The 22,964-nt window shown below is 41.2% G+C and overlaps 1 protein-coding gene across 6 annotated transcripts in view; it reads left to right on the forward strand.

Moving 5' to 3' along the window:
* SEPTIN11 (septin 11) overlaps window positions 1–19,144 on the forward strand; it is a 126,692-nt gene extending 107,548 nt beyond the window's left edge. Inside the window, exons 6-11 of one of the 6 annotated variants that reach the window (XM_069092694.1) lie at window positions 3,834–3,930; window positions 7,727–7,895; window positions 9,505–9,637; window positions 10,584–10,771; window positions 16,754–16,821; window positions 18,606–19,144. In XM_069092694.1, coding sequence (XP_068948795.1) covers window positions 3,834–3,930; window positions 7,727–7,895; window positions 9,505–9,637; window positions 10,584–10,771; window positions 16,754–16,778 — 612 coding nt within the window. In that variant the 3' untranslated portion in view covers window positions 16,779–16,821; window positions 18,606–19,144. Of the gene's footprint in view, window positions 1–3,833; window positions 3,931–7,726; window positions 7,896–9,504; window positions 9,638–10,583; window positions 10,772–14,485; window positions 18,057–18,605 lie in introns of those variants that run through there. The other 5 variants (XM_069092703.1, XM_069092711.1, XM_069092707.1 and 2 more) reach the window with 5 other exon arrangements.
* The last annotated feature ends 3,820 nt before the right edge of the window (window positions 19,145–22,964 follow it).

Raw genomic sequence — 22,964 nt, forward strand, 5'->3', positions numbered from 1 at the left:
AATCTTCTATTTGGCTTCATAACCTGGTGCCTTCCTGTCTTTCAAGTCTTCTTCCACCTTACTTCCCTTCACACACTCTGGATGACCTCTTTGTGCACTTTGCACAGGACTTGGCACATAGCAGATGCTGTCTAAGTATTTATCCCTTCTCTCCCTAGGCTAGTATAAAAATTCGTTGCTACCCCTGAACACATGCCAAATGGCAACCCCAAAGTATGCAGGGTGACAGGAGAAACCCATTTGGAATTTTAAATCCTAGATGGATGCATTCAGTGACCTCCTGGCTCTTCCTTGCACACAACCCTCCCATCTTCTGACTCTGTTCCTTTTCATTGGCTATCTCTCATGCCTAAAATCCTCCCACTCCTCATCTCTGCCTCTCAGATTCCCTGGGCTTTCTTCATGACTCACCTCAAATCCAAGAAGCCTTTCCTGCTTCCTGCACCCCCAAACACACACTGCTGGTGCCTTCTGTCTGAGCCACCTACCATCCACTTTGTCTTTATCTTGTATCTACAAAGTTGTTTGCAGGTTGTCTTCCCCCATTAGGCTATGAGCTTCTTTTTCTCCTTATTAGTTAATTTTTAGTTTTCAACATTCACTTTTATAAGATTTTAAGTTCTAAAATTTCCCTTCTCCTCTTCCCAAGACAGAACGCAATCTGATATAAGCTATACATGTACAATCATATTAAACATGTTTATACATTATGTTGTAAAAGAAGAATCAGAACAAAAGAGAAAAACCACAAGAAAGAAGAAATTAAAAAAGAGAAAATAGTAGGCTTCGATCTGTATTCAGTTGCCATAGTTCTTTCTGTGGAGGTAGATAGCATTTTCCATCATGAGTCTTTTGGGATTGTCTTAGATCCTTGTATTCCTGAGAAGAGTTAAGTCTAACAAAGACAGTCATCACACAATGTTGCTGTTACCATATACAGTATTTTGGTTCTGCTCACTTCACTCAGCATCAGTTCATGTAAGTCTTTCCAGGTTTTTCTGAAATCCACCTGCTTATCATTTCTTATAGCACAATAGTGTTCCATCACAATCACATACCACAACTTGTTCAGCCACTCCCCAGTTGATGGGCGTCCCCTCAATTTCCAGTTCTTGGCCACCACAAAAAGAACTGCAGTAAGTGCTTTTGTCCCTGTGGGTTCTTTCCCCTTTTTTATGATCTCTTTGGGGAACAAACATAGACGAAAAGCTTCTTGTTCTTGCCATTCTTTATGTCCCCAGTGTTCAGCACAGTGCCCAGCACATAGCAGCTGCTCAATAAAGGCTTGTTGTTTAATGGATTGAAAGGAAATGGGTGTCTACCTTCTTTCCCTCCTGCCTGGTGGTGAACAACTGTCTCTGCCTCTTAGAGTGTCTCCGATTGTTTCTTCCCTTCCCCTTTGCATCCTCTGTTCCACCCTTTCCTGTGTTGTTAGAAGAACAAGCATTTGAGTATACAGCTTTCCCTTACACTAATAAAACCATCCAGATCCTTGAAAACATGTCAATCACCATGTGCTCCCTGAGAGGGCCCCCTTCTTGCCATTTGGCACCTGAGTAATTTATTGTTTCTATTTGTCACATCCAGTCAACTCTTGTTCCTGTGTCATCTACTGAACAGAAAAGATCTATGTCATTTTTGTATGGCGGATGCTTTGCCTTTAGGTTTACTTTTCTTAATTCTGCTTTTTCCCTAGGCAACTGGTAGCACTGTGCTTAGAACATTGGGTCTGAAGTCAGGATGGCCTGATTTCAAATCCAGCTTCAAATATTTACCAGCTGTGTGGCTTAATCTTTTGCCTCATTTTCCTCATCTGAAAATTAGTGATATCAGCTGCTTCACAGGGTTATTGTGAGGATCAAAGAAAATCATATTTGTAAAAGCACTTTGCACAGGACTTGGCACATAGCAGACACTATCTAAGTACTTATCCCTTCTCTTCCTAGGCTAGTATAAAAATTTGTTGCTACCCCTGAACATATGCTAAATGGAAACCCCAAAGTATGCAGGGTGACAGGAGAAACCCATTTGGAATTTTAAATCCTCGATGGATGCAAGTGTTCTTAACTGTCTGCAGTAGAAGGATTCAAGAAAAGCATATACAATTTTAATTGAATCTCAATTTAAATGTTTGAAGAGATGCTACAGTGAAACTTTTTATGAATCAAATAATTTTTGTAAATGCGAACAATCCCTGTTGCCCAAGTTATCTTTTTCATGAACCTGCATGTAAAACGTCGCTTCAGGAAGCAATCTTGTTCATTTTATGGATAAGGAAACTATAGCCCATAGAGGGAGAACCCGGGTCTCCTTATTCTCCGTGCCCTGTTATCCTTGTATGCCAAAAAGCCAGGGTCCTAGAATCTGCCCTCTCTTACATCCTCCCTCCGACCCTTGCCCTGAATTTCTTGTAGGGAAAGATGAATTTCTATACCCCACTGCCTGTATATCTTATTTCTCAGTTGCATGTAAAAATGATTTTTTTAACATTTGTTTTTAAAACTTTGAGTTCCAGATTCTCTCCCTCCTTCCCTCTACCCACCCCCATTGAGAAGACAAGCAATTCAATATAGGTTATACATGTGCAGTTATGCAAAACATTTCCATAGTAGTCCTACTGTGAAAGACTATTCTTTAAAAAAAAATGCTTTATCCCTCTCACTCTTTTCTTCCCCCATTTAAAAATCCCTGCCTTGAATTAAAAAAAAAAAAAAAACCTTTATGTCAAATACACCCCATCGTGCAAAACCAACCCACACCTTGTCCACATTCAAAACTGTATTTCCTATTCTGCTTCTTCCTTCTCTGCCCTCTCCGCCAGGAGGAAGGGAACGAGCTTTGTTGTTGGACCTCCGGACTCGTGATTGGTGATTGCCTTGACCAGAGTTCTGCAGTCTTATAGTTCTTTTTCTTCACAATGTTGTACTCACTAGTTCTAGTTCTTTTGTTTTTGATTCCTTTGGGAGTATAATCGATTAGTGTCACTGAGTCAAACGGGAGGCCCAGTTGAATGTTTATTTTTTAATCTAAAGTTGAAATTGTATTTTGAGTTATTTTAAAGAACTTCACAATATCTTTTAAGATAGTTCAAGAAACCCTAGAGGCATGGGGAGAGAGGCAGAATCAGAGTTAGATTCATTACCTCAAGACTAAAGAAAAGCTTTTAAAACCATTTGGGGTAATTTATAGTGAAAAGTGAAAAAAAGTCAAAGGATGCAAATATTCGGTAAATATTACACAGGGTAGATGTTCCCCAGACAAACTCAGGGAAAAAAAGCCAACTTGACCAAATGCTTTGGAATGGAAACTAGATTATAATTAATTTACTATTCTGAAAAACCTTCAGTTTCAGCTTTCCTTATAGGTACCTTGGGTGATTGACTCCAATGTTGGAGCTCTGTATGTATTTGATACACAATATTCAGTTACAAAACATTCTAAAAACCAAGCTGAATTGCAATATAGTGTCAGATGCCCCTCGAGGGAAAGTTTCCTTTCCATGTGATGAGGCAGAAGGTAGGGATGGAAAGATTGCCTAACCCAGACACCTAAGCTGGAATCTCAGCTGAGCTCAGCGTTACTCAGCTGTCACTCTTTACCTTCTTCCGGTCTCAGTTTCTTCATCTGTAAAATGGGGATAATACATCCACTTCACAATATGCTGTAGGTTAATCTAGCAAGGATCTCAATTTGCTAATCCTTCAAGTTCTCTGCAAACTGGAGACTTTGCTCTTTGAGAATAAAAGCTCTCTTTTTTAGGGTTGCTGCAGAAGGACCTCTGATCCAGATGATGGTCATGATGATGGCCTCTTTCATGCTTTCTCTCTCTTCAGATCCATCTTCCATTTGCTGTGGTTGGAAGCACTGAAGAAGTGAAGATTGGGAATAAGATGGCAAAGGCCAGGCAGTACCCTTGGGGTGTGGTGCAAGGTATGCCTTGGAAGGAAGGGGGGGGTCTACCTGGGCACAGGAGCAATGGTGAGGGCCCCTCCAGAGAAGCAGGGCAGGATGCCTCAGACACTTCTTTCCAACAAATAACATGTACAGGGCATTTCTAGGTTTCTGTGAGGGTGGAAGAAGTGGCCATAATGTGAATGGAAAATACTCGGCCTTCTCACTGCCAAGTCTGAGGCTAGAAAGCTTTAAAATCCTGCCTGACAGAGTATGAATGAGCTTTGCCAACAGGTGCTGAGAAGACAAGAGTCACCTTCTGAATGAGCGATCCCCGGGAGCTCAGGCAAAGTACTCACTGGCTTTCCTGATGCTATTTCCTGGGCCTCCTAAAATGTAATGTTAATGAATATTTGAGTACGCTCGGGGGACCTAGCACTCTGCTACTTCTCTGTGTCAGGGCTACCAAGCAGAGAGGGGGGAAAGTCCTCGGCCGTCAGTGAGCTTATAATTGTAATCCAAGTGGAGGATTGCAGAGCGAACGCTGGCAGTGTTTTCTTTATTCCTGTCTCTGACTTTCTGAGTACATATTCCCAAGGCATTATGTGGAAAAGAGGGTCAAAACTAAGAACGTTACCGCCCCCCCACCCCGTCCAGAGGCCAGACACTCAGTGACCTGGTCAGTCAGATCACTCGCATAGGTGTCCAGGTGTTCCACTCAGTGTCCTTTGTCCCTCATTTACTAGAGAGAGAAAGTGAAGCCAGCAAGCATCCATTAAGCACCCACTGCATGCCAGTGGTGCGTGCTGTGCTAAGTGCAGGGGTAGGGAGGCACAAACACAGTCCCTGCTGTAGAGGAGCTCACAGCCCAGTGGGGGAGACAACATGCAAGCAGCCATGTGGAAATAAACTACATAGAGGATAAAATGGAGAAAATCCCCGAGGAAAAGCATGGTGATCAAGAAGTCTTTCTTAGTATATCACACACTGGTTCTTTGACAGGTGAATTCCCAGCCTAATCTAATGCTCAAACTATCCAAAACAATCTCACCATCCCAGGCCAGTGGGACAGTAGTCTGACAGAGGTCTGATGGTGACAGGAGCAGGGAGCTGGTCTCTGGCAGACAGACCCTTAGGTCTGAGGGGAATAATGGCTGGTAGTCCAGGTCCTACTTTTTTGGGCTCCAGGAAAATGGGAGCTCACATGTGGGCTCTCCTCAAGTCTTCTGTCCTAACCAACATAGGCTTTCCTGGTTCTGCTCTGCTTCAGTTTCGACTAAATCCCCAGTAGAGAACTGGGCAGTTTTGTCATGGCAGCTTCATTGTGGCTCACTTTTAAGGGGGAACTTGAACAACCAGCTTTTTGCTGATGTAATTAGTGGCCAAGGTTGTTTATGCCAATATACAGGTTTATCCACAATGCACTTCAAGGTAATGATCATGTTTTCAGTAATAGCTTGAGATTGTATACTGACACTGAGGGGACAGCATTTGGTCACAAGCATCAGATCCACACAATCTAGTTGTTTATATACTCGGTGGTTTGGAGTGTGCATGTGCATTCAAATTCCGAGTGGAGTCACTCATATCAAAAATGTTCCTCCTGTAGAGAGATGTTCTTGGATCCAGCTGTGTGTCCAAGTCAGCAGTGTGGATTCTGGATCTGTGAGCCTGGACTTAGAGCCCAGAACCCAAACCCAGAATCACTTAGAAAAGATTGTGGATGAAGTCTTCTATTCAGAACAGCAGCTTGGGGGACAAGGAAGTCTCCCTGAGGAGCTGGAACTTGGCTCCCAGAACTCCCAGCTAGATCAGCTAAGCCTGTTTGCCCAGAGCAGATCACTAGGAGAATGACTAAGCAAACCAAAAACAGATAAAAAGCTATTTTGAAGCCAAAAAAGCTATTTTGATGTACAAGACATGAACCTCCAAAACACCTACAAGCAAAGCCTCAAAGAAAAACACCTCTTGGACAAGATCAATTAGAATTCCTAAAAGAAATGATAGTACTCTTAATGAGTTAAAATTCTATAAATGAAATGAGAAAAATAGAGGAAAGAACTGGAAAAGAAATGAGAGTTTTGGAGGGAATACTCAGAAAGAGAATTAAAAGCTTTAGTACAAGAGGCACAAAACTTTACTTGAGTAACAGACTCCCTGAAAATTGGAATGAATAAATAGAAGTTAATGATTCCCAGAGAAAATTAAAAATAGTAAATGAAAATCAAAAGTTTAGAAAATAGAAGAAAATGTTAAATATATCATATCAAAAATAACTGACCTAAAAAAACAGATCATGGAGAAATAACCTAAGAATTACTCTACTACCTGAAATCCATGACCAAATAAAAAGGACCTAAATTTTATGTTTAAGAAATCATGAAAGAAGACTGCCTCTATTTCTTAGAATGAGAGGACAAAGTGAAAATAGAAGGATGGAGAGAAACTCCCAAATGATGGCTACCAAGCACATCATAACCAAAATCCAGACTTACCAAATCCAAGAAAAATTTCACAAGCAGCCAAAAAGAAAGAGTTCAAGTACCAAAAAAACCACAGTTGGCATTAGATAAGATTTAGCTGCTGCCACCATAAAAGAGTGAAGCACATGAAATATAATAATCCAGAAGGCAAAATATATAGGTTTGCTACCAAGGATAACCCAGCAAAAATGAGTGTAGTCCTCTAGGTAAAAAAATGGACCTAAATTGAATAGAGGATTCCAAGCATTCCTGCTGAAAAGACCAGAGTCAAGTAGAAATGTTTAAATACAAACACAAGAATACAGAGAAGCATAAAAAGGTAAAAACAAACAAAACCAACCAACTGATTGGGACAGACTTACCAGGAAAAATCTTATGTATTCTAATGTGGTGGAGGAAGGATGACATAATCATCTGGGAACTATAATATTATCAAGGTTTCATGTGCGGAGTCTAGGATGGAGGACCTGCAAGTGATTTTTGTTATATTGTGATTATTTTGAAAAAAAGAAAGAACACAGCTTGGGGTGAAGGGTGGTGATACAATAGAGAAGAAAACAGGAGGAACTAGGGCTTATTATCACATGTAACTGGAGAGCACAAGTAGAAGTCCATATAAATGAGGAAGGAATGGGAGCAGGGGTCACTTGAATGTGACTTTGAACTGATGAATGAAGAAGAGAACAGTTTTGAAAATCTTAAGAAATCCGATCAATGCAGTGATCAGTTGTGGTTCTAGAGGACCAGTGATTTTGAATGCTGCTCGCCTCCTGACATAGAGGGGAGTGCACTATTCACACAGAGTAAGACTTGAATTTTTTTGGACACAGCCAGTATAAGGGTTTGTTTTGTTTGATAATGCTTATTCGTTGCAAGGATTTTCTTTTTCCATGGAGCAAGAGAAAAGTAAGTGTGAGGGAATAATGGAAGATCCTTGTTGCATGAAATAATAAAACTTAATTTTTAAATATTTAAAAGTTTTAAAATGTTCCTATGACAATTCCTCTTTTCATAAGGCCCAACGTGGTCATATGATGTTTCACTTTCTTCTCACTGTAAATAACTGTTTTGAGAGGGAATATGGAAAGGTAGAGGCAATATGGTGCAGAGTATCTCCTACAATTATTTGAATGCCCCATGTGACCCCTTCTTTTCTTTGATCCGCTTACAAACAGTTTTTGGGTAAAAGAAAATCAAATATCATTTTGGAACACTGAAGTAAGAGTCTTTAGATGGGCTGAATTTATCAGTATTTTTTAGTAATAGAGTAATATTCCCCAATTCTAGCTGTGTGATTTTTGGATTTTACATGAAAACACTGCTAACTGTTCTTTGGTTTTCATAACTTACAGTTGAGAATGAAAACCACTGTGACTTTGTAAAGCTCCGGGAGATGCTGATCCGAGTAAACATGGAGGATTTGAGAGAACAAACTCATACCCGCCACTATGAACTGTACCGACGTTGTAAACTGGAAGAAATGGGATTCAAAGACACAGATCCTGATAGCAAACCCTTCAGGTATCATGGCTATTAGCAGACTCTTGGGAAACATTCCCAACCAGCGGTTGGGAACAACACTTTGGTGAATTTTTAAAATCTTGGTATGTTGAGAAGTTCTGGTGCTGGGGATATGGGAGTGGAAGGGTCTCTGGGTAGGGAAAAGTCTTCAAAGGTAGTTCACAGGTTTGTCACATAATGAGAAAGTTTGGGGAAACACTCTTAGCATGAACTCTGTACCAAGAGGCTTTGCCATTCTCATATGGCACTAGGATTGTATTTGCTCATGTAAGCTCTATTTCCACATGCAACAGTTTATGGTTCTGTCTAGTTCATTGAAGAGGGTTACTTTGACACCCCTAATTATTATAGTTTTATTGTCTTATTTCTCCATATCAATTGCTTAGCTTTTCCTTTAAATATTTAGATGCTATACTAGTTGATGCATACATATCTTGATAATGATTCATTATGTATGGTACCTTTAAGCTTAACATAGTTTCTCTGTTTACTTGTTTTCATCAAGTTTATTTTTACTGTTGCCTTGTCTGGGAGAACAATTGCTACCCCTAATTTTTTAAGTTACCTTGAGGCATAATAGATTTTGATCCCGCATCTTATCTGAACTCCGTGTTAATCTTTCTGTTTCAAGTGTGTTTCTTGAAAACAGCATATTGTTGGATTCTGCTTTCTGTTTTCTGTGTGAGTTTAGCCCATTCCGTTCCACAGCTGACTGCTACATTGTCCTCCCTCTTGTAACTTTCCATTTCATTTCTCCTTTACAAAGAAGAGGGTGGTGAACTTGGAGTGTACTCAATGCTCTTGATTTATATTTGATAAATCTGCTTCCATTTCACTGCTTTTCTCTCTCACTTTGCCTAGTCCCCAACCACAGGTTCCTAGTCTTCCGTTTTTCCTTGTCATTATTTCTCTCTTCGTGTGATGGTTCTCTGAAGGAGTGTAGAATTAGTGTGATATGCATTGTTGGGGTAGGGTTGAAGTGAGAGAAAAGCAGACTGTATGATTTGGAGTCCAGGGCTGGGGATTCAGAATCACAAAGATGAAGTGTTAGAAGGGGTGGGAGTCCAACAGTAGATGCCTTTTCTAAAGGCAGATGAGTAGAAGTGACTTGCCCAGGGTCATACAGCTAAGTATCAAGTGTCTGCTCTGAGGCTGGATTTGAACTCAGGTCCATCCTCCCACCTTCAGGGCCAGTGTACCACCATTGTACCACTTAGCTGCCCCTAACACTTTTATTGGGGGGGGGGAAGGGTTTGCTTTTTGGAGGGGGGAAGACAGGGCAATTGGGGTTAAGTGACTTGCCCAAGGTCACACGGCTAGTAAGTGTTAAGCATCTGAGGTCAGATTTGAACTCAGGTCCTCCTGACTCCGGGGTTGGTGCTCTATTCACTGCACCACCCAGCCACCCTAACGCTGTTCTTCTTGATGGGGAGACCTAAGACATCCTAATATTTACAGACTGCCTCCTTGGATGTTTTGTTGTTGCAGCTGGCTCATCTCATTTACCTGGGGCTGGTCTGTACAGAACCTCAAGGTTCTGCAAGCACAGGCCCTATAGCTCCTTATACACCAACCATCATGTCGTCCTTGTTTTCTGGAATTTTAACAGCCTCCAGGAGACGTATGAAGCAAAGAGAAACGAGTTCTTGGGAGAACTTCAGAAGAAAGAGGAAGAAATGAGACAGATGTTTGTCATGAGAGTGAAAGAAAAAGAAGCTGAACTTAAAGAGGCAGAAAAAGACGTGAGTGATCGCTCCTCATTCCTTCTCTTTTTGTAGTAGTCCCATCATGGTGCCATGTACTTGCACAGTTCTTTAGCTACTTGAGCCTTATGACAGCTGTGAGAGGTATGTGGGACAGGCATTATTGCCCCACTTGAAAGATACGCTTACTGAAGCCCTTGGTAGTTATATGAATCCCCTGATGTCACTCCTGGCATTTAGCTCCATCATTAGGGAAAGAACACAGCTCTCCTGACTCACGTTCCCCAGATGAGACCTGAGAAGAGCAAAGTACAGTGAGATCATCACCGGTTTACTCCTCTCCTAATGCAGCCCCAAAACTGCACTAACCTTTTAGGCTCTCACATCATACTGCTGACTCTTCAAGGTGGAGCTTGTGGTCTGTTACAGTCCCCAGATCCTTTTCAGAAGAAACATTGCCTACCTGTGCCTCCCCAAACTTCTGTTTGTAAAGTTGATTTTGTGTGTGTATGTGTGTGTGTGTGTGTCCAAGTACCAGATTTTATCCTTACTGAATTTCATCTTATTAGATTTAGCCCAGTACTCTATCAAGATCCTTTTAAATTCCGTGTCCTCCAGTGTGTCACCAACCTTCTATACTTTTCATGATCTGCAAATGTGATGAGCATACCAACTATGCCTTCATCCAAGGCACTGACAAAAATCTGAAATAGTATAGGACCAAATATGATTTAAGAAAAAAAGATATTTAATTCCTAAAGGGACCCAGATAAGCAAGGATACTCTTTAACTTCTCATTTAAATAAATTTAGTAACTATATGAAAACCAGACCTTTAGTAAATATGAGAACCAAGCTTGACTCAAATCAGAGAAAAACACTGGTATGGTCAATGGGTATGGTTACCTTTGAAAACAAAGCAGCGTTTGCAGCAGCTAGCACTCATTCCCCCAAACCTGTTGCTGTCTTTCCCATTTCTTGTCCAGCTTCATGAAAAGTTTGACCTTCTAAAGCGGACACACCAGGAAGAGAAAAAGAAAGTGGAAGACAAGAAGAAGGAGCTTGAGGAGGAGGTCAGCAACTTCCAGAAAAAGAAAGCAGCTGCTCAGCTCTTACAGTCGCAGGCTCAGCAGGCTGGTGCCCAACAAACCAAGAAAGACAAGGACAAGAAAAAGTAAGCAGGGTCACCCCTACAGCCTCATGGGGCTAGTCCAGTCTCCTTTCCTTTGCATGTCTGTTCTTGCCTTTTGTCTTATTTTCAGATTGGAAACTGGTGTTTTGACCAGTCTGCCTAAAGAAAGTACTTTCTCTCTGGAACAGGGAAGACAGAGGCTTTGACATTTTTTTTAGGGTACATAAAATTAATTTATGAAATCTGTGCTCTGCCACAGAAATTTCCGCATCAAGTTTATGATTCTCTGGAATGACGTTCAATGTTCTGTCTTTTAACAACAAAAAAAAATCTGATGACTGTCTTTATAACGAACGTTCTAAAAATTATGATTGCTACTATTATTTTCTTATTCTGATTCATGCAGTTTTCGATAAGCTAATCACTGCAGATATTACTGCCAGTTAGAGATGTTGGGAAGAATTTTCAGAGGAGCTGCTTTGTTCTCTCAATTCAAGATGATGTTGCTGTATTTTCAAAACTAGATAAAAATGTGTCTTTAATTTGTTAAAGGAGCATAATTCTGCTCTTGGGTTGTTGGACACCTTTTAAGGACTATAATAAGTACGTAGGAATTAGCCCCCATACAAGTGGCAATTTGAGTCTTCCCTAAAAACCTGCTAGGATTGGAAGCAACTAACTGAATAACCTTGGATGAAGACTTAAGTTACAAAATCTTGTATTTTTTATTGAAAGTGGACGTTGCAGTAGCCATGGCAAATGCCAGGAGACATGATAAGCCATAGCTAATGAAAATAATTGTGTTTGCTACCTTACTTTGTCAGTAAGTGTGCCATGACCAGTGGGTACCTTTTTGTGAAATGAGAACTGGTACCAAGCTTCTGCTCTGCTGGTCCACATCCCCAGCACAGAATCGTGCTGTTGGGAGAACCTCTGTGCAGCTTTTCAGCCCGCAGCCAGTGAATTTTTTTTTAAAGGCCAAGACTCGATATGGGAAAGCATTGCCCTCTTACCGACAGGTTACAGCGGGCAGCGTCTCTTTTGCTCCTACCAGCTGTGAGATGGGGAACCACAGCAATGCTGAGCTTAGTTAACATCGAGTGGCTTTAGGCTTTGCCAGCCTGGCCTCCCTGCTTTGTCTGTGGCTAAAAACACAAATGTGGAGCTGTAGCACCGCAATGGATGAACCCAGTGCCATGGAATGAATGTTCATTTTCAAGACTGTACATTAAAACTGACTTGGTATTTCCATGCTCTGGGCCAACAGAAATGGTACAGAGAGAACAAGGGAGAGATGGAAGGATAGTGAGGATATCTTAGACACTGTGGAAGAATGGGGTGGCAGTGACTATAGCGCGTGCGTGTGTGTGTGTGCGTGTGTGTGTGCATGTGTGTTTGTGTTTATGGGGGCATGACAATGTACCAGAGCTCTGTTGAACAGAATAGTCCAAAGGACTAATGTTTTTAATGCCAGAGTCATCTCAGGAGTGAAAACACAGCAAATTTGAATCCACTCCAAGGAAACACATTGCTTTTGAGCATACGCTGAACATCTGGTTCCCGTGGGGTAGCTAAGGGAGATGGTGTCCAGGTGAAAACACAACGCTTCCAATGAGATAAATACCTTGGGTGTTCCAGCCTAAGCTATGAGCAGGGGCCCGTGTTTATTGATGTGTGCATGTGTGTTGGAGAGCAGCTGCTGATGCTAAGAAAATCCAAATGCGAGGTTGGGTTTTTTGTTTGTTTGTTTTGTCCCTGAGTGCACAGAAGTGCATCATGAGATGTGTTTCAAATATGAATTTAAAACAAAGAATCTGAATTGAATATGTGTTTTAAATATGAATTTAGATACAAAGACCAGCAGTGTGAAAAGAGCTTTTTCATTTTCATATGTACTTTGGTGTGCCTTTAAGCAATAAAAATTCCAAAAGCTGAACAATATTGTGCTTCCATTAAAAAAAATTCCATCCAGGAGCCAAGTTTACAGCATATGGCAAACTCTCCTTACCTGATGTGCAAAATGCATCCCCCACCCATTGGCCCTAACCATTCAGAATGCTTTTTCTTTAATGATTTATGTAAAGTGCGTGACAGTACCCTTTTCCCCTCTCCCACTTATAGGTCCTAATTTAGAATTAGTATAGTTGAATTAACTAATTTAGCTTACAGCAGATGTTGTTTTTGCACCTATCAATGGGCATGTTCCTGTGTAATGGCTTCCAGGTTCACACTGGCCTCCATGTGCTTAACAGCTTTTCCATTTTAAAAAAGTGACCACCAGCAGAGGCCTGAACCATAAGAAGACAAAATAAAAGCCAGACCCAGAGCACTATCAGTGGCTACAGTCACTTGGAGACTTTGAAAGGAAGTCACTTGGATTCAACACAGCACTTTGTAGATGCTTCCAAACCCAGCTGATTCTAGAGTGCCCACTCTTACCAGGGACTAGCTAGCTTTGCTTTAGATAACACACCAAAAAGAAAATTCTGATTTTTTTTTTCTGTAGACTGTGTTCCATGTTATAGCCTGTCTTGGTTTTTCTAAAAGTTTTTAATTTTGTTTTTCTACTCTAATGAAATGCTCCCTTTTTGTGTAGGTAAGGCTTTTTTTTTTACTATTTCTCTGTAACTGTAGTGGCATGACAATTTAACGTTCTGTAAGATTATTGCAAAAGTAGAGCTAACCTGGGCACTGCCATTAGCTGGATCCCACACCGTCCCCGGGCACAGACTCCCAGTGACAAGCACAATCTACACGAGGGGTCATGGAGCAGAGATCTCTCTGTTCCTCCGTGGATCAGCAAGACTATAGCCATCAGTGGGCACTAGCTGATTAGCATGGATCCCAGAATCAGGTTTTAAATCTGTGTCTTGAAACCTAGTCTCGTGGTGATCTCTGAGAACCACGTTCTACAACAGCTTGCAATTCACCTTTGTGAAAACAATTGCTAAATTCCTTGCCAAAGAATAAGGATGCATGTCTTGACCTGTCTTAAAAATAGAAAAAAAAAACCACAACCTTTCCCAATGCACATTTTTTTAAGTTTTGCATTGCTTCATACTCAAACGTGGATGAAAGCTCTTGGCATTGCTGTAGTTATAACAACCAGTGATCATCTTTTTTTCCCTTTTCCTGGGGGAAAAAAAGGATACGTATTGGTGTGTGTGTGTATGTGTGTGCGTGCGTGTGCGTGAGCGTATGAGTGTGTGTTCATAATAGAATAACAGCATGCTTTCCCCGTTTGTTCCCATCTGTTTTCCTCCTCCCTAAGTCCACAGTGTTAGGCCTTTCGCACAAGTAATGCTGCCGTCTTAAGACAGTTATTATGCCTCTGTCCTTTGACGTATTGGTGGGCCTTGAGAGTGTTGCTTATGTAGGGTGCACAGTTGTTACTATCAGCAATTCCTTTTAGAACAGATCAGGGGTCTCTTGTAGTCATTTGAGAAAAGGTTGAGCAGTGGAATCCTTCCACTGGAATTTGTAGCAAATTCAGCAAGTCATTTGTGAAGTCGAAGCTTCGTGCAAATGAAAACTAACCGTGTGTTTCTTAATTCATTTTTTTTTTAATTTTGCTTTTGCCTGTCACCTAGAATAGACTACTCAGATTGTGACCACTTTAATTTCTGTCAAATCCATCGTTGTTGCATGGGCAGCCACCATCGCTCTGACGCTGGTGTTTGCGTTCCTAACTCTTTTTTTTTCCTTTTTGGTTTTATTATTATTTCTAACTTTTTTGTTTTGTTTTTTAACTTGCAGTGCAAGCTTCACATAAAGCCTGGCAAGCCAAGGATGTTCCCGCATTCACCTGCTTTTGCAGTAACGTGTCCCTGCCATCTGTGTTGTTTTTTTTTTCTTTTATCCGCCCGCGCCCCCTTGCCCCCTTTCCCCAAGCACCAATAACTCTTTTAACTCATTTCACTGGAGGTGGGTGGTGGGAGAAGGTAGAAAAGGGAAATGATGGTAACTGCTATGTTCACCTGGATTTCGTCTTTGGAAAGTAAATGGTTTGCCTTTTATGTTGATTCAGAAGAGTCACCGTTGAGCACGCCTGTTACTTGTATGTTGCTTTGGAATGAATGGGAAAGTACTGTACGTTGTCTGACATGGAAACTGTTCTCACTGCCTCACCAGCTGAACTAAAACCAGAATGACCATGACTTGTACCCATGACTGCCCAGTGCCCACATCCACTCTGCCTCTTCTCTTTCCACACCCTCCTCCCAAGTCCAGCAGCTTTTTTCTGAGACATGATGGGTAAACAAAGTTTTTCACTTAGGGCAGGTTTCTTGCCAGCCTCCCCAGAGCATCAGACTGCCTCATTTCATTGTTTCAAAAATGAAGCTGGATTCATGATTCACAAATGTAGCAAGAGTTCAGGATTATTCCAAGGGCTTTAAGCATATAACTCTCCATCACCAGCATACCCTAGCTTTTCAGGGAAATTACAAATAGCTGATCATATGCCATCTTTCAGTGAAAGAACACAAGATTGAAAGATTTTCCCCATCCTTTCAGTTTAAGATAATGAACCTCTTTCTCCAGTATTTGAATTTGTTTTCCATGGGAAAATCAACATTATTACTGGATATTGCTGGATCTATGTATAAGACTTCAAAAAAATTGTTTTCAGCAGCCACCCACTGCAATATTATTCCAGATAAAACACTCTAAGATGAACACTTTAGCCTTTGGATATCCATATTTCAGTGGACCTTGTGACCTACACATTAGAAAAAGCCAACTTGAATCAAGAAATAAAACTCAACTCTCCTCCCAGCTAGCTTCCCTGCCCTATTCTCCATTTGTACCACTTGGCTGTCAAAAGACAGAGAGCAGATGCTTCTTGGAACCCAGGTGGTTCAGGGAATTCCCCTTGCCCCCTCTGTCACTGCAGTCACTCACACAAAGCATTTCTATCTCTTAAGACCATAGATATGGTGCCAAAGGTGCCAAGCAGGGGAATCAGAGAGAACATAAACAAGCCAGTAGTCTTCCAGAGTCTTTAAATGTATTCATGCTCTTTTGTCCTAGTTGATATAAAAAATACATTTAACTACCCAAGATCTTTACCATACTTTTAAACATCCCTGCTGCCTCTGGAAGTAACATGAGATGGCTTCCTGTGCTGATCTTCCTAACTCTCTGGGGATGGGATATGCCAGCTTTCCCTCTGCTCCTAGATAACTTTTCTCCTGTTCCTCACTTTTTTACATTGAACACATTTCTCTTTGGAATTTCTCTTCCACCTCTTCCTGCCTTCCCTCCTAGTGCCTTGCCAGTGTAGAATGGCTACTGGTTTTTGTTTATTTAGACCGGCTTTCTAGGCCCTGAAGCAAAGGACTTTGTTCAGCTTTCCCTCTCTTCCCCTCCACCTCCTTCTCCCCACCAGCCACTTTTCATAAAACTTCTAAGGGCAGGAAGAATTTCCAGGAACTGATTTGGGGCCATAGAAGTAAAGCTTTCCTGGGAAACCATTTTGAAGCTCAAAAATACACTAAGAACATAAGCTTCAAATCTCAGAGAAGCAGCAGTAAGGGACCTAAGACAGGTTTAACCCGATCTCCATGGGGTGTTTCTGCTGAATTCTAGGAATTTTTCTTGGCATGATGAAACCAGTTTCCTAACCATGGGCTGCATTTTCTCATGCATTATAATAAAAGTAAAAAACTCAACCGCTTGCCTGACGTGCTTGCACCAGCTGCTTTGTGTGTCTGCATCTTTGAAAACAGCCCTTTTTGTACCTTGGTATAGGAATTAAAATTTTTTAATTGCTTCCTTCTATCCCTAAGGCCTTTTTCAGGTAGTGTAGCAGTGAAAAGGCATCCAATCTTAGCCATTTTGACTTTTTGGCCCAAAGCTATGGCTAGATTGCATTAACAGCCTCGTTAGGTTTCTGGTTTTGTTTTATAAAGATAGTGAACGCTGCCACTAACTGAATCCTCGATGCCCTCCTTCCCCTGGCCCTCCTGAGCTTGTCGCTGCTTCTCTTCTCTTTTCTTTCTGTATTTATGCCTTTTTTCACAGTAGTCCTTGGCTCTGCACGGAATAAATGACACCCTCAAATCTAATTGGATGTACTTTCACCTCTGCATGTAAGTATGGGAACAAGAAGGCTCTTTGACCTCTCGGCCTTTAAAAAAATTAGTGGGACAGATGGGGATGGGGGTTGGGGATCTGTTTCATCCTGTGAAATTGAGCAGCACCAGAAAGATAGCCATCATCATTAATGCCTCATGGACTTAGATTCCCCCTGAAACCACTGTGGAAGTCTTCAATGGCTTGTCACGTGGTCAGACCATACAGGGAGCATTATCTGATATCACGAAGGGCTTTAGGTGGTAGTCATTCCTCACTGCCAAAGAAAGTGACCTTTCTGAATGCAGCCTCCATTGCGCAGGATCTTTAGTGTGGAAGTATTACCGTGCCCTTTCACTGGATCATTAGAGTTTTGGCAGCTGGCAGTGACCACCATTTTGCCTCTGGATTAAGATTTTGCTCCCTCTAGGACTTCGATGTCAAGAACTCAGTAGCAAGTGCTATCTAGGGTGAAACAGCACGTGATTAGGAAAGTCACTCAATGTTTTTGCAATTCAGATTCTTTATACACATTTGTAAAACCAGTAGAATGTGATACCTGGACCAAGGGAGATCTAGAACTAGCTTTTTAGTTTACGGTATTTACGGTACACGTTACCTGTTTTTCTTCTTTCCCTGCTTTGTAACCTCACAAGCTGATGACATTTGCTTAACCTCATCACCTTCAACCCCCATCAATAATAGGTTGGTTCCTTCATTTCCCTCCTTCCCACCTACCCCCTCCGCACCCCCACAAAGCATTTTATAGACTGTTCAGTCAGGCTTTTCTACTGTTACTCAAACCCACTTGTCTCTGTGTGGTCCTACCAATCCTGTCCACTCAAGTCACTCTGCCCTGCCATTCTTCATCATCTGAAATAGTTAATGTTTCCTAATCTAAGAATCATGGTTCCATTGGCAGGCCACCTGTGAGATGATTTGTCCGACTAGTGGGATTGGCATCTCCAAAGCCTAGCATATGAGATAATATGAAGGGATTTTTTTTTTTTAATGAACAGAAAATAAAGCTGTGAAGAGCAGAACTGTTTCCGAATTTTTAACAATATGCTGATATGCCTTAAACTGTAGCAGTAGACTCCTGCCACTTTGCTGTTTAAAAAAGTCAATGTTTTCCCAAACCTTGTGTAACCTCCATTCAGTGTTGATACAATATTGTTAGACATGTACACAGCATGTTAAACACTTGTAAATTTAAAAAAAAAAACTAAAGTTATTGTATTGATGTCCAACATTTCATTTTTGAAGTACTGATCACTTTACAATTTTGTTAGGTAGGGGGATAGTGAAAAGGTAACCTATGCATATATCTACAGTGCCAAGACATGAAGGGGGGAAAAATATATTTTTACCCAAACGGTGTGTTTTGTGTGCCCTCTGTGATTTCTTTATGTAGCATTGTGTATCAGAGTTGGAAAACGAGGTGTGGGAACAGCCTTCTCATCCTTTCTTACCTTGTCTGGCTCATCTATTGTGACTACTCTGGCTTCACCAACTTCTCCAGAATGTTGACTTTCATGGTGTCCTGTACCGTGCACACCATCTCTGCTGCCTCCTCCTGGTTCCCATCCCCTGCTCCCTGTGCTGACCAGAGTTCCCATCACACCCCACAGCCCCCTTTCATGGCCACAGCATCCTCTTCCTCCCTGGTCCCCGACACTGCTAACTGAACCACACTCCAGCCATGCTTGATGAAAATCCCTTTAATTGACATCCTTTCATTCCTTCACAGCTACTTTTTAAAAGCCTTTGAATCTGAACCTCTCTTTTTTCTCCTCTGTAGCTTCTTCTTTCTGTAATCATCATGTTGACAAGCCCTACTCTCTCCTAATGGACAGTAGCGCATTAGAAGAGCGGGAGTTGTTGGGGAAGTTACCTCATTTCCGCCATCGCCTTTCCTTTTATACTGTGGGTCAAATATCGCACTGCTGTGTCTTTGTCAGTGTCTGCTTGCACACCACTGGTTACAAGCGTGTACTCAACTAAATGTTCACCTCCAAAACAAAAAGTCAAGTGGAACACAACATAGGCCAAGCAGCCTGGGATCACACTGAAATCCTCGGTAAACTGTAACATGTAGAGTGTTACTCTGAGAACAAGAGGCTCATAGACTGGGGACAGTGTGCACTCAGGCGAGACGTGGCCACAGACTGCTCTAAACACCCCTAATTCTCACTCTAGACTCGAGGACTCGCAGCGAGCAGGTGCTTACATCTGGGAAGCTTTCTTTTTCCTTTTGTTAGTTTCGGGGGTGGCTTGGTGTTTGGTTTGGGGGTTTTTAAAAATGATAAAAATACTGCATGAACAGAGATGCCTACCATTTTCTATATGAAGTATTGTACGAACAAAATTTTATTTTTCCTCTAATGTTCTAAGAGAGTGAAATGGGCATCTTTCTTGTACATTCAAGACCCACTGATTGCTGTGTTTGATTTAGAGTATTTTTTATGGTACCTGGAACCCTGTAACAGGTCATTTGGGTGTTTTTTTCCTTTAATTTCAAGTAAGCCACATGTGATTTCACAAACATGCTGTTTAAAGTGTAGGTCTGATATCAGAAGTGTACCCATTTTTACATTCAACTAGGAGATGGTTTACTAAGTGAAGAATGAGTGCCAAAAGTTTGTAAGATGGGTGTGATCTATTTATATCCTTTCCTTATTCTGCCAGATATCACAGAGACTTTCTGTGTTATTAGATCATTGACCTTAGCCTGTTTTTAATTATGAGCTCAAGATATAAGAGAAATGAGGCCCAAACATAGCAAATGCCTACGATTACAATGGCCAGCAAACTGCAACCTACTGCCACCTTGCCAGCCAGTTCATTCTTCCTTCTGGTTCCAGAAGAATAATGGCCCAAGATCCCACATCAGGCTACCCTCATGAAAAGTTCTTTTCCCCAGCCCCCATCTTGAACATAATAGGTCAGCCTCTCTCACCTCCATGCTCTTAGGAGGTAGATTATATTTCTGCTTCTATGTAATTCAGTTTACCTTTCAATGAAAAAGTCACACCATGGTTGGGTTAACATTTTTGTTTTCTTTCTTTGGGACTGGTTTCTTTGAGAGTACTTAAGTGACCCGGATTCCATAAGGACATTCCAAAGTTTCTTCTTGCTAAGTCTGTAAGGGTGGACAAACCTACTGCAGGATACCAAAGTGTAGAGTGGATAGAGTGCATAGTACACATCTAACAAACCACCCCCCCCTCAAACCCACTGACTTGTAATGCCACGTTTGGGATAGACCAATGTCACTGTATGACAATTCCCATCACCCTCATCCCAAGTTCTTCACTGATCTATCCATCTATCTCATGATGTCATTTCCTCCTTACTGTCAGCCTCCCCACACTCTTCGGTAGCATGAGAATGGAAGCTGGAGTCTTTTTACTTAACCACTCAGGAGTAGTCCCAAGTTAAATCCTACTACAAGTAAGGAAGAGTACAGTGTGCCTTCCTTAGTCTCAAGCAGATGAACATTTCATTTCCAAGTCATTTCTCTATCTCAGACATCACCTGAGTCCCTGAATGGCTACTCAGAGCAATTAAATGAATATACTGAAAAGAGTCCTGGATTTTTTCATAAATAGCTTCATCTGAGCTAGAAAATTCCTTGTCATCACAAGGACACAATCTCCTATTTGTCTATAATAATCTACTGTTCAGATCAAAGTCGCCTGCATGGAACATGATAGTTGGCTAGAAGAGGAATTTGTTGGTTGAGACCAGAGTCTTCAGAGCTCCAGTTCACGAAGTAACAATTCTACCTATGTGAAACACCAGACTCTCCAAAGCCACTCTGGCTAGCCTAGCTTTGTTTTAAGGTCCACAAGTTCCCTTATTTGTTTCAAAACATCTACAGGAAGTGTGACTGTTCAAGAAAATCTATTTCCACAGCATTTAAGAAACTCCTTTCTATTATTCAAGTATCACACATACATAATTCATTCCTATTACTGACTTTACGTATACACAAACGAAGCCATATTTCATGACCATGAGGAGCTCCATGCACTACTATATAATACCAAGGATATTTCTTATTGCTCAGCTAAAACTGGCATAAACAAAAACAAGGTTTTGCTGGCAAGTACACTAGTGTATCGTTAGGGAAAAAAACCTTGCAGGTATCTAAACATGAGATGCTCAGGTTCTGTAAACTGTTGAATACCCAGCATGTAATCACAATTAAAGGGGTTTCTGCTAATAATTATTGACCAAAATGGTCAATGGACGCTCCTGGACTGACACAGCATACAGACATAATCTCTCTTCCTTTGTACACAGAGTTAAAGTAGCTAAGAATACATCACAATTATCCCTCCACCACACCACCTTTGACCAAAAGGTTGTTTTTTAAAGTTTGCTCAATCTGACATCCATGAAAAATTATATTGGGTTCCTTCAGTTATTTCTCTGTGCATCCCATGTTGTTGGCTCACTATCGGCAAAACTGTTGAGTATTTTAAAAATTAAGTGGGAAGTTAGTTTAAATAATGTCCTATCTGAAACTTTTATTTCCACTATATGCTCATCTGATTTAATGTTAGCTCTCCAATTGGATTGGCAGTGATGCCTCTTCACTTCTAACAATCCTGCCTCTGAATTCTTCACCATGGTGTTCATGCCTCTTTCCTAAGACTTTTAGACTTACGTGAACTCTTAGTCAAGCAACAGTGGTGGGAATTACCATCTTTACTGGAGAATCCCTTATGTTCAATTATTAGCATGATATTCAAAAGGTGGCAAATGTAGCAAGAGAGAGGTCTCTCCCAGACAATGGTCGGTCTCTTTTTTCCACCTTTCATTTACATCACTGCCTAGAAGTGAGGGCAACTAGGTGGCCCAGTAGATAGACTGGCGGAGTCAGGAAGACTCTAGTTCAAATCTGTACTCAAGACAAAAGCTGTGTGAGTCTGGGTAAATCACTTAACCCTGTCTGCCTCAGTTTCCTGATCTGTAAAATGACCTGGAGAAGGAAATGTTAAATCACTCCAGTGTCTTTGCCAAGGGGGTCACATAGTCGGAAACAACTGAAAAACAAAAAACTAATGAGAAGCCATCAACTCTTGAGATAAAAGTAAAACTAACTCAACTTGGAACACATTCAGTTTCCATAACTAGTGACAGCATTCAATAACATTGAGGTTTTTGATCCACTGTATTATTTTCCTTTCCCAAATGAAGGCAAAAGGGAAGTTTCCTGCAGACTGAACTATCCTACCCTTCTTTGCCCTTTGTTGTGGACAGCCACTGCAAATGGTAAAGATGTAACAGTAAGAGAAAAAGGGCATGTGATGACTAGGTTAATTCAACTATACAAAAAACTGGCTTGCCAAGTTCCCTCTCTTCTTCTTCCACCCTCCCCACCATGTTGCTTTTTAGATAGCCAAGGCTTCCACTGGAATCTGCCAACTGAAGAACCTAAGAGAATCTTACATAAAAAGTCCTCATTCTTCCCAATCTCTTGAACACAGGAAATGTTCCTTATCCTTTTATGTGCCATAAAATGCATTTTTTAAAAAGGGGATTAGAGAATTAGGAATAATGAGCCTCCATGTGAATTCTTTTACTTCTAAGGACTATGTGGATCATATTTTGAAATAAACATTAAAAAAAAAAAAACCCAAACCTCAAACAGAATGAGCTGGTTAATGATAGGCTTTGATAAGCAAGACAAGCCTCCTGGGAGATGAGAAACTATTATGTAAGCAAACAAGATCTACTTCTGTAAAATTAGGTTCCAAAAGGAATGATGGAAAACCAGCACAGGACACTTGAGGCTTACCCAGAATGCTTTGCTCTTCCCTTGAAGCATTCCCCTTTACACCCTCCCCCACTTTCAGCCATCTAAGTGCTTCCCCATTAACTTAACACTACCTAGTCAAGCATCCCTTCTGAGCCCTGAGCAGTCTGGCCTTTATCCTATACTGCTAGGGGAGTTCAATTTTAAGGGTCAAGAGTTAGGGAGAGCCCAGGCACATTTTTTATTTCCATCTGGGGAGGGGGTGTGGGGAGGAAGGAAGCCAGTATTTTGTTTTCCACTGTCGTCATAACTAAGAATAACAACATTAAAGATGAACATTTTTGATCAAATGGTATTCTTATCCTACCTTTCTTGTAAGATTATGGAAAACAA

This window comes from Petaurus breviceps, unplaced genomic scaffold (assembly GCF_028583685.1).
Source record: "Petaurus breviceps papuanus isolate PSGF00001 unplaced genomic scaffold, PetGlider_PUasm1.0 126, whole genome shotgun sequence".
NCBI lineage: Eukaryota > Metazoa > Chordata > Mammalia > Diprotodontia > Petauridae > Petaurus > Petaurus breviceps.